Below are 15,503 nucleotides of genomic sequence, written 5' to 3'. Positions count from 1 at the left end.
GACACATTGGCTTCAGGAACAGATAAACCACATCAATGTGAAAAACTTATATTTTGGCTTTTCCCTAACAGAGTAGTCTTTACGGTAATAAGTGGAAATAGGAACTGCTTCATGCATTCTAGTCCCTTGGGAGCAGATTCAACATGTGGAAGTATGTAACACAATTTCTGTTAATAGCTTAGATGAAATATATCTCTAAATTCTGTTAATAAGATTTTGGAAAAGCAAATTGTCACAAACATGTTCTGTAAACTTAGTGGAAAAAAAAAGCACAAGCCATGTGAAATGTATCTTGCAAAAACACTATATAACCCAACAGAGAGTGATCTCAGCATCTTAAAAATTACAGTCCTCTCCTTGCACTTCCCTCTCTCTTATCTGCTACCACTCAAAACCAATATTTCACAAAAGGGTATTTTTCTGAAGTTTGTGTTGACTATGGATATACAAAAGGGATTTATTGAAATAGTTTTATTTTTCTTGTGATACATTCTTTTACATATTATTTCTGGTATATTTGAAGAAAGAAAAATTAATCCTGTAGTTTTCTAATGCGCTTTTATACTTTTAAATGAGTCTGGTTCTTTAGATATCAGGATGTTGAAGAAGCAAAAAAAAAAGTTTTTAATTAAACACTGCAAATCAAAATATCACTCAATGTCAAGATAAAATATTCTTTGTAGGAGAAAGTTTTTAGATCACAACATTTAAATGTACTTTTTCTTTAGATGCTGTGTAAATCTGTCATTATTGAATTTTATTAGATTTTGTTGCTGTTGATTAATCTTTTGTAATGTGACTTTTTGTCTTAGTAGGACAAAACACAGATAAAGATGGAATGCATCACACTGTCACTAAGCACAGAGGTATCATCACGCTCTACAGGCATCAGAAAGCTGCGTTTGCCATCACAAGCAGACGTGGCCCTACTCCTAAAGCAGCAAAAGCTCAACTTGCAGATTTTCCCCCAGGAAGCAGTGGAAATATCCCTGCTGAATTGGATGAGGTGCATATTTTCACTTTTGATTCCTCTGGTTTTTAAATACATACAAACCAAGTAGGTCAGAGGTTAATTTTGTTACCATTTCAGCCTCCCAAAATGCATTTAGCATTTCAGAATAAAAGGACTTTAATTGTCATGAAATAAATCTACCAATAAATGTTTGTAGCAGTCTAGCCATTAGGGTTAGAAAATGTACCAGTTTACTCAAAATTTTTCTGGCTTGCTGGAATTTTATCAGCTAATCCTTTATAAATGCTCTCAAAGAAGTAAATCTTAGTTGTATTCTGTGAAATTGTTTACAAACTTCGACTAACTCCATTATCTGTGTAACAGTAAACGACAGCTAAAATACAGCTTAAGTATCCACAGAAACAGATTTTTATTGCAATTTTTTCATCTTTAATTTTAAAAAATTGTCATGAATAAAATAAGGAAGAACTGTCGGTAGCCGTTTTAAAAAATTTCTTGAGTAAAAATTCCAGTCCTTGGAGAGATTTAACTAAATTTACATGCTTCTATGTTTTTTTTTTTCCTTTTTTTATGTTACTTTTTAACTTATCCATCTATCTCTGAAATAATAGTTGTGTGGGTTTTTTTAACAACTTTTAGCTGGCACTTTATCAAGTGGAATGAATGCTCTAGAAATTATCAATTCTGATATTCTTTTACTTACTAGTTCATTCTAATGACTGTTCAAATAGAGGCAGCCAAAGGCACAAGGGATAGAGAACTGGCTTTGAAGTTAGGAAGACCTGAGTTCAAGCAGGACACTTGTTCTGTCTCTGATACTTGCTGGCTGACCCTGAGCAGTTAATTTACTTTAAATGTTTCATGCCATAGGCAGCTCTTGAGTAAGTGCCATTCTGCTTTGTTAGAGGAAGTTTCCTCAAGGAAAGTTGCCTATCCTAATGAAAGAGTCTCAGATGCTATTGAAATTCGTTGTGTATTTTGGAGGTGCTTTTGTATTTTGGTTCAGACTTGGGATTTCATCAGGATAGAAAGTTTCTAGTGTAGAAACTCCCTACAGTGATGCATGGTGCTAAGTCATCTATAGTATATAGTTGTGTTAACATACTTCAAAAGATGCTTAATAAAAATAGAAAATTAAAGTTTGCACTGATGACTTTACTTTTAGCAGACTGAGCATATAGGAAAAGTTCAGAATTCATGAGAAATGATTAGTGTTTCTAAAATATATATTTTGATTAGAGCTGTAAGAAGCTTGGCCACATTTAGGAAGGGCATAATTGGAAAGGTGCAATTAAAATAATAAAAAGATTATGTAGCACAAACCAGAGCTTGTTTAGCAGGACATGCTTGAGCCTGGAGTTCCAGCTTTTCAAATGAAAACTTTCATTTTAATGTGCATGGATGATGTACATGGATGAAAAGTAGCAATCTATAGAAGACATTTTTGAGAAATGACAAGTAGTTTGTGCCTTTGTACTCCAGTATTCATTTGGAACCTTCTCCCATCATTCCAGCTGTAATTGGAATCTGTTCTTACTTACTCTCCCTAAGAGACTTGGAGTCAAATTGAGATTTGTATTTCTAGTTTGACTTTAAGATGGATTATCCATTAATAAGTACTTTCTAATTGACACATGGTAAATTACCCATGGTATTTAATTTTCCCATTCCTAAAATGGAGCTGGATTAAGTGATATCTACTGCCCCTTCTAGCTCTAAGAGTATATATATTCATTGCTAAATAGGTGTGCTTATAAAATAGGCATTCAGTAAACATTTATTAAGTACTTACTACATACCAGATGCTGTGCTAAGCATTAGGGATATAAAGAAAGGCAAAAAACAGATCCTGTACTCAAAGAGCTATAGACTGTAGACTATAGTCTATTGCTAGATACAACACGAAGACAGCTATGTACAGATAAGACATATACATCCGCCAAAAGGTAAAACAATCAACAGAGGAAAGACACTAGAACTAAGAAGGATCAGGAAAGGCTTCCTGTAGAAGCTGGAATTTTAGCTGGGAATTGAAGGAAGCCAGGAAGTAGAGATGAGGAGAGAGAGCATTCCAGGCATGGAACAACCAGAGGAGCAACAAGGAGACCAGTGAAGATTATTGGTATGGAGGGAGAATGACTAGGTTATAAAAGTCTTTGAACACCAAATGGAGGGTTTTATTTTTGATCGTGGAAGTGATGAGGAACCCTGGGATTGAGGAGAGAGTGACATGGTCAGACATACACTTTAAGAAGATCACTTTGACAGCTGAATGGCAGGTGGACTGGACTGAGGAGACTTGTGGCAGGTAGACCACCCAATGGACCACTCCAGTGGTGAGGTTGTTGAGTGTCTGCACCAACGTGACGATAGTGTCAGCCGGGGTGGGGGTGGGAGAGCGGGGAGGAGGTGCGTGTGTGACAGTTATGGTGATAAAATAAACAGGACTCATTAACTGATTGGATATAGGGGGTGAGAGAGAATAAGAGTCAAAGATGATGTGTGTGAGCCTCGCTGAATAGAAGGAAGGTGCTGCCTTCAACACTAATAAGAAAATTTAGAGGTGAAGAGAGTGAGAGGATAAAAATAATGCTCAGTTTTAGATGTCCATAGGAATCCAATTTGGAATGTTCAGCAGGCATTTGGAGGTGTAAGTGGAGTTTAGGGCTGAATGAAGTACATTTAGAGTTAGCCGCGCAGAGGTGATGTTGGATCCGTGGGAGTTGATGAGATTACCAATTGAAATAGTACAGTGAGAGGAAAAAAAAGAGGGCCCAGGACAGAGCTCTGGGATACCCACAGTTAGCGGATGTGACCTAGAAGACAGGTAGGAGAACCAGGGTACAGTAATGTCATGTAAACCTAGAGAGAAGAGAGTATCAAGGTGATTAAGAGTGTCAGAGGCTACAGAGAGCAGCCTTTGAAGGGTAAGAATTGAAAAAGGGCAGTTAGGCCATTTGACAATTAAGCAATCGTTAATAATTTTGGAGAGAACAGTTACAGTTATTCAGATGATGAGGTTTGAAGTCAGACCATAGGGAGTTAAGAAAAGAGCAAGAGGAAGGGAAGTGGAGATATTAAGTATAGACAGTGTTCTCATGGGGTTTCGCCACAGCCTTGAGAATGAGGATGGATAGATGAAATGAGGGGGGTTTTTGAGGATAAGGAAGACATAGGTATATTTTATAAGCAGCAGAGAAGTAGCCTGTACACAGGGCTAGACTGAAATTATGTGAGAGAGGGGATGACAGAGGGATCAGTCTTCTGAAGAAGATGAGATGGAGCAGGATCGCCTATGCATGCAGAAGGGTTAGTCTTGGCAAGGAGAAGGGGCAAGGTGAGGAAGGATCCATCTGAGGGGATATGGATGAGGAGGGGAAAAGGACCTCTTTGCAAATGGTCTCACTTTTGTCAGTGAAATATGAAGTAGGTTATCAGCTGAGAGAGAAGAGGATTGGAGAGTCATGAGAGATTTGAGGAGAAATGAAAAGGTTTGGAAGAGATGGCTCTATTGAGTAGCATAGTCAATTAATTAGGTAGTTGTAAAGGGATTGACTTGCCATAGTGAGGGCCCAGTTGAGGTCATGTAACGTAATCATGGTGAACTCAGTCAGCAGCCTTTGAGTTCCATTAACTCCCTTTATGCTCTGTCTCATACAACTTTTGGTTAATTTTATAATGACTTCCCTTCTGCCATCAGAGTAGAGAGTTGGTCTTTTGTTTTATACTGTAATTAGGCCTTTGATTTGCCTTTTCGAACATGCTACTAATTGCTATGGGGGGAAAACTGATGTAGGAAATATTGAGTAGTTTTGATTTATATCAATAACAACTATAAAACTCAGCTCTCCCCTTACCTATCTATGATTATAAAATTTTTACAGTAATACTCCTGAGGCTAGTTCAATGTAGTTGTTAACTATTTAACTGTATAGACAGTAGAATCCTATAGTAGCTCAGGAGCTTGTGGAGAATTGAATTCACTCAAAATATGTTCCAAATCTATTTCACATAATCTAGTAGAAGCATTTAGAAGTTCTGCTGTGATACTTCGTTGTAGCTTAGAGGGTTCCCTAAGCCTTTGCCAACAATATACAAGCTACGGAAGGGCTTCATGTGTGGATCTTACGCCAAACTATGTATTTATGCCTTGGAAGGACCAGGCTGGCTAAATTTAGAGAGGTTCGTCACCAGAATGTTTTTGTTCACTAGGCGATGATGCTTTTAGTTATGGCATCCAGTGACTACTATATCTGCCCAGCTATGGAAGGATTGCATCTGCATATGGAAAAGTGTCTACCCATCCAAAAGAAATCAGATTCTTGGAAGTATTGAATATAAAAACATCTTCCTTCTATTTTCTGATTTTGGCTTTAAAAATTAGTAGCCCCTTCTTCACTAGCTTTTATCATCGCAGAGGTATAGAGTAATAGTTAAAAATGTTTTTCTTCTTTTTAGAACCTTTATGGAACCTTTACCAACTATAAATTCCCTATCAGGTCTTATTGGGTATTATCAGTGGCATAACTTGTGGTTAGATTTTTTTTTTTTTGGAGATGTGAAGAACCTTGGAGGTTATTCAATCCATTTTTACAAAAGAAGAAACTAAGGCCCAGAAGAGTTTTCATGTGTCCATCACAGTTAGCTGATAGAGCTGGGACTAGACCACAGGGCTCCTTAGATGTGGCAAATAGGTTCAGGAATTCTTTTATCAAAAATAACATTTTCTGAAGAATCCTTGGTCACTTTTTATAAATCCATTGTTTATAATATTTAAATTTTTTGATAGAAGCCTACTTCTCAAGAAAATCTATAATTTTTGCTTATTAATGCTTAATTATAGGCACAAAAACCATATTTAGTGCAACGGAGAGGGGCTGAATTTGCCTTGTCAACTATAGTGAAGCACTTTGGTTGTGAAATGGCTGTAAGGCTACCACATCTCTGGGATGCTATGGTTGGCCCCCTGAGGAATACAATTAACATAAAAAGTTTTGGTACGTATAAATTTTTGCTTTTTAAAGGTCTCACCTTTGGGGTGATAAATACACAGTTAAGTGGTTCTCCTCCATTTACTCCGGACTAGGTTGGTAAATTATTAATAAAAGGTGGACGAGAATACAGGTTGATTTTAATTTGTCTCCACTCCATCCTGTATGTGTTTGTGATGTTCCTAATAGCTGTTTCCAAAGGAATAATATCAACAGATCATTGTGTTTCACTTCATTGATTATGTGCTGAGCACAGTGTTGGGTTTTGCCTTAAAAGCAAAATAAACTCCCATGCTAGGTGGGGTTGCTGAAAATTTATGTCGGCTATTAGACTTAAAAATTAATTGCAAGGTGAAATTGACCTAAAACAGAATATATTTTAATAGATGGAAAGTCCCTACTGGAAAGGGGAGATGGCCCTGCCCAAGAATTGGTGAATTCTCTGCAAGTTTTTGAAACAGCAGCAGCTGCAATGGATACTGAGCTTCATCCTTTGGTAACTAATTGATTCAAGTGTAGTTTTTTTTTAATAGAACAGATAATAGCATTATATTCCTCCATAAAGTATAAGTACTATATTCCTCTGTTATTAGGGCCTGAAAAGTGCAGTTTTAGTGTCCCTGGAAATTGCCTGTTTCTATTCTATCATTTAGCTAGGCACTTGCACTCTTGACAGTATAGCTCCTGTGGAGTAAGATTAGGTACACCAGCTAGGGCCCTCTTAACCAAAGTCAGGGGTGGTACTCTGTTCCTAATTTGCAGGGTAACATTGCACGTGATCTAGGGGGTACATATAGAGGGAAGATACCCAGTGTACAACTGAACGCAGACTGGTGGTATCATCTATAGAACATGCACTTTGAATAGTTTTTCTAGTTGTGCTAATTGATTTACTTGGCTCTTTCTTCCTTCTCTTGATCTTGCCTGGTCCTATTAGAATGAGATGTTCATATTCAACTCTGCTTATCTAACATTGCGCTCTTTAGAGTATGTCAAATGTGATCTCATTCATCTTTATAATATACCTCAGAAAATGGGTTGTGTGTATGTCTCAGTGTTTTACTGAAAGTATTACACCCAATTTTCAAGGTAGGGGATAAAGGTAGAAAGTAATTACTTGTAAGCAAGACTTAATTAGAACTTACGTCTTTTGACATGAGAGGCACTAAGCATATAGTCTGAAGACTTGACTTCTAAGCCTAGCACTTCTACTGACAAATCCCCACCATTCTGGGCTCCATTTTCCTCATCTTTCAGGTGGGCTAGGTCAGTGCTTCTTACACTGTGCACCACAGTTTGGCAATAGTAAAAGGTTTCTGAGCACACGGTGACCAAAAAATTAATTAAAAATCAAACACATAATGAATCCAAGGTGTTTCTGGCAGGGCTTGCCTGTGTTCCATCGGGCAACTTCACTGCAGCCTTGGTTCTGAACACAAAGCATGCTCTCAGGCCACATAATGCCAACAAAAGCTGCTGAAATGCAGTGGAAACAGTTTGAGGCCCTGGATTAAATTGTCTCCATAGTCCCCTTTAGTGGTGGGTGGGAAGTGTGCTTTATAAATTTTCTTCTAGATAAACTATCTAGTAGTTTTGGTTTACACTTCAAGATTCTAAAAAGCACAAAAACAATCTTTACCACTGTGTCAACTATTCCTTTTTTAAGACTATGTTTACATTAGACTACTAATTTGTATAGTCAATTTTGAAAGGATAAAGAGATCATGTTTAAAATCAGGTATTAGAAAAATGCTCCCATTAAATGATATTAAAACAATTTGAAATGTATATTGAATGGATGTGACTACCAGATTCTCAGATTAATCCTAGCTACATCATAGAGTTAAAAAAAAAAAAAACCTCCACCCACCCTCCACCCTTCAAAAGAAAGTCTTATGTACTTGGAACAAAGAACAGATTGTTACAAACCTTCAGAACTAAGCGTTCTGCAATTTATACTGCAATGGAGGCTACTACCTCAAAGAAAACAGTCCTCTTCCTCAGCCCTTCATAAGCCTAGCCAAAGGAGAAAAATCCAGGAGAGATTGGAAAGGGGAGGGATATATATTTTTTTTTTACTTTAAACAATACTAAAGTATTTTTTGTCATACACAAAGGTGATTTTGCCAATTTACCCCTAGTAAAATAGGTACTTTTTGTTTTTCCCTTAATGGCGGTTAATTTGCACAGGTTTATTAATATGTTCACCCATAGGGCCTTCATTTGGCTGGGATTAGAAATAAAGTCCATGGCCATGGAACTGAGTAAAATTAACTGGATCAAACCTTTGACTTTAGTCTGCACTTGCTGAAATAAATGTTGTGATACAAAAGTCAGATAATAAAACTTCATAATTTTTTGATAAAGCTTTATGTTGTATTTTAGAGGCAGTGTGTTCTAGTGGATGGGCAGTCCTGGTTTCAGGTTCTGCCTCTGAAACATATTGATTGTGTGATCCTTATCAAGTCACTTATTCTCTTGTGGTTGAAGCACAAGACTAGAGTTTGCAGAGAAGGATCTAACTTGCATAGGGAGGAGTTTCCTCATTTAGAAGTTCTTTATGCCTATGAAATTATAGTAAATTCAGTCTCTGTTCCTGTTTCTGTTGCTTTGGATCACAGGACACATTATACACTGCTAGTGTATACCAGAGAAGTAAATGTAATAAATGGCTATCTTAGGGTTTTCTGAAACATCCAAAAAACATCAGCCCTAGTGACTAGAGATGTAATGAAGCCGTAACTGTCTTTCCCTCTCCCCCCTTTCTGGTGTTACTGAGAGTTTTACTTTCTAGGCATAGAAATGGAGTTCCTACAGCTGCTTCTTTACTGGTCTAAGATTCAGGAATAAGCAAACCTTTTCCCCTGCTAGACTCTATATTTTCTTTCCCTATTTTATTTTCTTTTTGTTCTGATTTTAAACACCAAATAAAATGAACATTTCCATATTCACTGTGGATCAGAAGGAAAGGATTATTCATGAAAACTGTGAATATCTTAGGTAGATTTTGCTCTTCTTTGTAAGTATGTAATTTAACATGTAACTTCCAAAGCTATCTTTATTATCTTTGATTCCTTCTATTCTCGTTTCATTTAGGGGAAAGGGGAAGAACCCTATTCCTAACCTCTTCCCTCTCATCTACCCTCCCCCCAAATTGAACAAAAAATAAAAACAGAGACCTTGTAAAAAATATGCACAGTCAGTTGAAACAGATTCTCTTGTTGGCAACATTGAAAAACACATGTCTCATCCTGAATCTTGAGTTTTTTGGGAGAAGCTTTTTGTTTGCATCTTTCCCCTCATTTTAATTTTCTTTCTTTTTTTTTTTTGAAATAATATTTTATTTTCCCCAATTGCATGTGAAAGCAATTTTTTACATTCTTTTTTTAAAAAAAATTGAGTTATAAATTTTCTCCTTCTCTTCCTCCCCATTCCTCTCCCTGAGATGGTAAGCAACCTGATAGAGGTTATACATGTATAGTCATGTAAAACATTTCCATATTAGTCATTTTATGGAATTAAACTCCATTTTATTTTCTAATAGGCAAACCTTTAAAGAGACTTACAGTTTTCTGGGTGAAGTTGGAGAAAGGAGATATGGAATGCCCTAGAGAGGTGGTTGAACCAGTGATTCTGATTTTTTTCTCTTTAAGAGTGGAAAGAATTGTTTGTAATATATTATTACTCAGTATGTTACAGTGCATTTTTGTGGGAGTTTGTTTTGAAATCAAGTTAAGAGGCCGCATGGAATGATGACTAGAGCGCTAGTATTAGAGCCAGGAAGATCTGGGTTCCTGTCTTTTCTTTAACACATACCAGCTATGTGATGGACCGAGTCACCTAACCTTTCAGTGCTCCCCTGCTGCCTCTTCAGACTCTCAGATGCAGAATAATTGCCTGTCTGTATTAGTGAAGGAAGTCCGAACCCTAGGAGCTCCTCATATGGATGAAATCATAGTCTCTACCAAAAAATATTCTGAGCCAAATTTCTTTTAAGAATTTCATGATACCTCTTAATATCCTTGATGTCCTGGGGGGAGGAGTAATTAAACCAGTGTTCAGAATCACTCTAGATTATTAACCACCCACTTGAATATAGTGCTACAGTATATTTGTTGTGTAACTTCTGTTCTAATTGAGTTTTTCTTTCCAGTTGGTACAGCATTTGCCTCATCTATACATGTGCCTTCAGTACCCCAACACTGCAGTGAGGCACATGGCTGCTCGTTGTGTAGGAATCATGAGCAAAATAGCTACCATGGAAACAATGAATATTTTTTTAGAGAAGGTTCTTCCGTGGATAGGAGCAATTGATGACAGTACGAAACAAGAAGGTGCAATTGAAGCACTTGCCTGTATCCTTTTTTAAAAAAAAGTCTTTGGGAAACTGCTAGAAGTGACTGGTGATTTTGAGTATTTTGAGTCCATCAAAATTTTGAATTACAAGATCTTGTAGGCAAAAGTGATTTATGTATGTGATGAATATACTTATTTTGTAGATGATATGTTTGTTTCTGTATCAAATAAAATTTTACGACATGGAGTTTCCTATACTCATGACATCACAAATGTAGACCCCTTTCCCCAAATTTCTGATAACCAAGTACCCCAATGGGGCATTCCTCAAGCCTACAAAAATGTTGTTTGAAAAATTCAATCTAATCATAATTCAAAAAACATTTTTTGAACACCTGTCAAACAGGGTATGTGTAGGTGCTAAGAAATGTGTGAAGTGTTTAGATCTTAGAACTTATTTTATCATAAGGATAATATTATAGATGTTAATTGGGTTCCTAAAGAACAAAAGTATGTTTATCCTATAATGTAACCACAACATAATATTAATAATGCTGTTTCAACTACCTTCCATTTTATTCAGGGCAGGGATTTTTGAGATAAGGCTGAACCGTCTAAACTACAATAAATTGTTAATTCTCCACAATGCTGTATTTGAATGACAAAAGATGTTTTTCTGACCATAACACTCCTGGTATTCTGAATTGAAAAATAAGAAAGTTGAACACATCTAAGGAAACCAGAGGGGCTGCCTCCAGATTTGAGATTCTCCCATGCCCATAGTGTTAACATCTGTGATAACTGCTTGTGTTAGCACCTCTGAATAACTAAATTGCATATTTATTTGCAAACCTTGATTTTAGCTTAGAGTTTTAAGTCTTTTCCATTTTGAAATGGGTATTGAAAGAAAACAGGCCAATCTTGAGAGTTTATTTTTACCTCTAAAAACTAATTGGATTTATTAGTCTGAATCAAGTTGATTCTTCTAAGAATGAATGAAATAGTATATTATGTGCTTTAAATTTTTAGGGATGAAAGTATTCCAGAAATGTCAATTATTATCACAAAATTGTTTTTAATCTATATAAATTCGAAAATTGTCTTAAACCCATAATATTATTTGTTCTTTGAGAGTATGACAGCGAAATTAACTTTTTACATATGTAAATGAAATTTCGCATCTCAGTTCACTAGCTTGAAAGGATATCCATTAATGAAAATTATTTTTAGGTTCATTCAGAGGTATTATGAATCTCTGCTGTGAAAATGATAGCCTCAATGTTTCTGATTATATTGCCTTGTGTTGTTAGACTTAGAATCAACTGAAAATTTCCTTAATCATTTATTCAAGCTGTAATGGAACAGCTAGATGTTGGCATTGTTCCATATATTGTTCTTTTAGTTGTACCTGTATTGGGAAGAATGAGCGATCAGACAGACAGTGTACGGTTCATGGCTACACAGTGCTTTGCAACATTAATTAGGCTAATGCCACTTGAGGTAAATTGAAAAGGTGGTATCTTTTGCTTATTTTATTGTATCAAATATTTTACAGTTCTATAGTGCTTGAAAAGTAATTTTTTAAAGTGTTTAAATTTGCAGGTAACTTGTGCAGCTGCACCTAGAGTGAGAATTCTTAACCAAAAAAAAAAAATAAAGATAGAGACCATCTCCTAAAGGAAAATAGTTTTGCTTATGAAATTGAAAAAAAGAACTTTTATATGTACAAAATCATTGCAACTAGGATAAGAAGGAAAGTTATCAGTTGGTTTTAAAGAATCTTTGAATCAGATATCAATGATAAAGGTCTGATATCCAAGGTTTGTCAGAAGTTAACACACCTGGATTCAAAATGCAGACTTGTAGGTGTTATACTTACCTTACCTGTCACTTAACCCCATCTTATAAACCATGCTCCTTCTTGTCTATTCTCATTTCTTTCCTTCTACCTAGAATGACTAGCCTTTTTCTACCTAACCAAAAATCCTTGCACATATTTCACAACTTAACTCAAATCCTTTCTCTTTCAATTAGCTTTCCCCCAAAGTGATACTTCTTGACCCTTTTTTATGCACTTATGGCACTGTCTAAACAGTGTATCAGAACTAAAATGTCCACACCTTTTGAACCAGAGATCCCATTACTAGGCATATATACCCCAAGGATGTCAAAGACTGAATCTTGAGTTCAAGTGGAAATGAGTGTTAACAGCTTTTTTGTTTTTAAATCTTTTAGTAATGTACTAGCTGGCTTCTGAAGTAGGCAGTAGGCCTGCTAAATTTTTGCCAGTTCTGAAAAACAAAAACAAAATTATAGACACAAAGGTAATGTGCCTACCAATGGTATTGTTACTGCCTCTCAGCTAGTGGGCAGAAGGAAGGAAAAGAGAAAAGAGAAGATGGGTGCCATAGTGGGAAAAGCACAGGACTAGGATTCTGTGAACTGTGGTTGTAAATCTGATATCAGTTAGTTGTGTGATGTCTCTTGTGGCTAAACTCCTCAGGAAAGCCATCTATATTTGGTACCTCCACTTCCTGTTGTCCTCACTCTGTTTTGTTTTGTTCTTAAATTTTTTCTGATTATTTATTTATTCATTTGTTATTTTTAGTTCTCAGCATTGATTTTAACAAGAGTTTGAATTACAAATTTTCTCCCCATTTCTACCCTCCCCTCCCCCCACTCCAAGATGGCATATATTCTGTTCCCCTGTTCCCCAGTCAGCCCTCCCTTCTGTCACTCCCCCCCATCCCCTTTTCCCTTACTTTCTTGTAGGGCAAGATAGATTTCTATGCCCCATTGCCTGCATATCTTATTTCCTAGTTGCATGCAAAAACTTTTTTTTTTTTTTTAATATCTGCTTTTAAAACTTTGAGTTCCAAATTCTCTCCTCGCTTCCCTCCCCACTCAACCTCCCTAAGAAGGCAAGCAATTCCACACAGGCCACGTGCGTATCATTAATTAAAACCCTTCCACAATACTCATGTTGTGAAAGACTATGTTTTGCTCCTTCCTATCCTGTCCCCCTTTATTCAGTTTTCTCCCTTAACCCTGTCCCTTTTTGAAAGTGATTGCTTTTAATTACCTCCTTCCCCTGTCTGCCCTCCCTTCTATCATCCCCCCTTTTTTATCTCCTTCCTCCTTCTTTCCTTTAGGGTAAGATACCCAATTGAGTGTGTATGTTATTCCCTCCTCAGGTCAAATCCAATGAGAGCAAGATTCACTCATTCCCCTTCACCTGCCCCCTCTTCCCTTCCTACAGAACTGCTTTTTCTTGCCACTTTTATGTGAGATAATTTACCCCATTCTATTTCTCCCTTTCTCCCTCTCTCAATATAGTTCCTCTGTCATCCCTTAGTTTGATTTTATTTTTTTAGATATCATCCCTTCATATTCAACTCACCCTGTGCCCTCTGTCTCTCTATATATGTGTGTTCCCTTCAGCTACCCTAATACTGAGATCTCATGAATTATACACATCATCTTTCCATGTAGGAATGTGAACAAACCAGTTCAACTTTAGTAAGTCCCTTATGATTTCTCTTTCTTGTTTACCTTTTCATGCTTCTCTTGATTCTTGTGTTTGAAAGTCAAATTTTCTATTCAGCTCTGGTCTTTTCACTGAGAAAGCTTGAAAGTCCTCTGTTTTATTGAAAATCCATATTTTGCCTTGGAGTATGATACTCAGTTTTGCTGGGTAGGTGATTCTTGGTTTTAATCCTAGCTCCATTGGCCTCTGGAATATCATATTCCAAGCCTTTCAATTCCTTAATGTAGAAGCTGCTAGATCTTGTGTTATCCTGATGGTGTTTCCACAATACTCAAATTGATTGTTTCTGGCTGATTGCAGTATTTTCTCCTTCATCTGGAAGCTCTGAAATTTGGCAACAATATTCTTAGGAGATTTCTTTTTGGGATCTTTTTGAGGAGGCAATCTGTGGATTCTTTCAATTTCTGTTTTACCCTCTGGCTCCAGAATATCAGGGCAGTTCTCCTTGATAATTTTTTGAAAGATGATATCTAGGCTCTTTTTTTGATAATGGATTTCAGGTAGTCCAATAATTTTTAAATTATCTCTCCTGGATCTATTTTCCAGGTCAGTGGTTTTCCAATGAGATATTTCACATTGTCTTCCATTTTTTCATTCCTTTGGTTCTGTTTTAGAATATCTTGATTTCTCATCAAGTCACTAGCTTCCACTTGCTCCAGTCTAATTTTTAAGGTAGTATTTTCTTCAGTGGTCTTTTGGACCTGCTTTTCCATTTGGCTAATTCTGCCTTTCAAGGCATTGTTCTCCTCATTGGCTTTTTGGAGCTCTTTTGCCATTTGAGTTACTCTATTTTTAAGGTGTTATTTTCTTCAGTATTTTTTTGGGTCTCCTTTAGCAAATGGTTGACTTGTTTTTCATGGTTTTCTCTCATCACTCTCATTTTTCTTCCCAATTTTTCCCCTACTTCTCTAACTTGCTTTTCCAAATCCTTTTTGAGCTCTTCCATGGCCTGAAACCAGTTCATGTTTTTCTTGGAGGCTTTTGATGTAGGCTGTTTGACTTTGTTGACTTCTTCTGGCTGTATGTTTTGGTCTTCTTTGTCACCAAGAAAGAGTCCAAAGTCTGAGTCTGAATCTGAGACTGTTTTTGCTGCCTGGCCATGTTCCCAGCCAACTTACTTGACCCTTGAGTTTTTTGTCAGGGTATGACTGCTTGTAGAGTATAGAGTACTTTGTCCCAAGCTTGAGGGGCTGCGCTGTTGTTTTCAGAGCTTTTTCTACACAGCAAGCTCTTCCACACCAGTGCTACTCCTCCCCCCAGAACCACCAACCTAGAGGGGACTCAGATCTAAGCAGGTTCTGCATTCCTGCTCAGATCCGCCTCTTAATTCCTCCCACCAGGTGAGCCTGGGGCCAGAAGCAACTGCAGCAGTAGTTCTGTAGCTGCATCACCTCTGCCTCCGGGACTGTGGCTAAACCATGAACTCCTTTCACTCTGTCCCCTGAAGTTTTTCCCACTAACCTTCTCTGTTGTCTTTGGTGTTTGTGGGTTGAGAAGTCTGGCAACTGCCACAGCTCACTGATTCAGGGCGCTAGGGTCTGTTCCCCCGGGATCTGGGTCTGGGTGCAGCTCCACTCCCAGCTCTGTGCGATAGGCCTTACCCCACAACCATCCAGGCTGTCCTGGGCTGGAGCCTTGCTTCCCTCTGCTATTTCGTGGGTTCTGCAGTTCTAGAATTTGTTCAGAGGCATTTTTT

The 15,503-nt window shown here is 37.2% G+C and overlaps 1 protein-coding gene across 3 annotated transcripts in view; it reads left to right on the top strand.

Annotated features, from left to right (window-relative positions):
• BTAF1 (B-TFIID TATA-box binding protein associated factor 1) overlaps nucleotides 1-15,503 on the top strand; it is a 126,231-nt gene that overhangs the window by 81,424 nt on the left and 29,304 nt on the right. For 2 of the 3 annotated variants that reach the window (XM_036734953.1, XM_036734955.1), the window contains 5 exons: nucleotides 813-1,006; nucleotides 5,817-5,970; nucleotides 6,351-6,460; nucleotides 10,118-10,319; nucleotides 11,612-11,760. In XM_036734953.1, the coding sequence (XP_036590848.1) occupies nucleotides 813-1,006; nucleotides 5,817-5,970; nucleotides 6,351-6,460; nucleotides 10,118-10,319; nucleotides 11,612-11,760 (809 nt within the window). The remainder of the gene's footprint in view (nucleotides 1-812; nucleotides 1,007-5,816; nucleotides 5,971-6,350; nucleotides 6,461-10,117; nucleotides 10,320-11,611; nucleotides 11,761-15,503) is intronic. The other variant, XM_036734954.1, reaches the window with a different exon arrangement.

The sequence above is a fragment of the Trichosurus vulpecula genome, chromosome 8, assembly GCF_011100635.1.
Source record: "Trichosurus vulpecula isolate mTriVul1 chromosome 8, mTriVul1.pri, whole genome shotgun sequence".
In the NCBI taxonomy this organism is placed as follows: domain Eukaryota; kingdom Metazoa; phylum Chordata; class Mammalia; order Diprotodontia; family Phalangeridae; genus Trichosurus; species Trichosurus vulpecula.
This window is presented reverse-complemented; position numbering and strand designations above follow the sequence as displayed.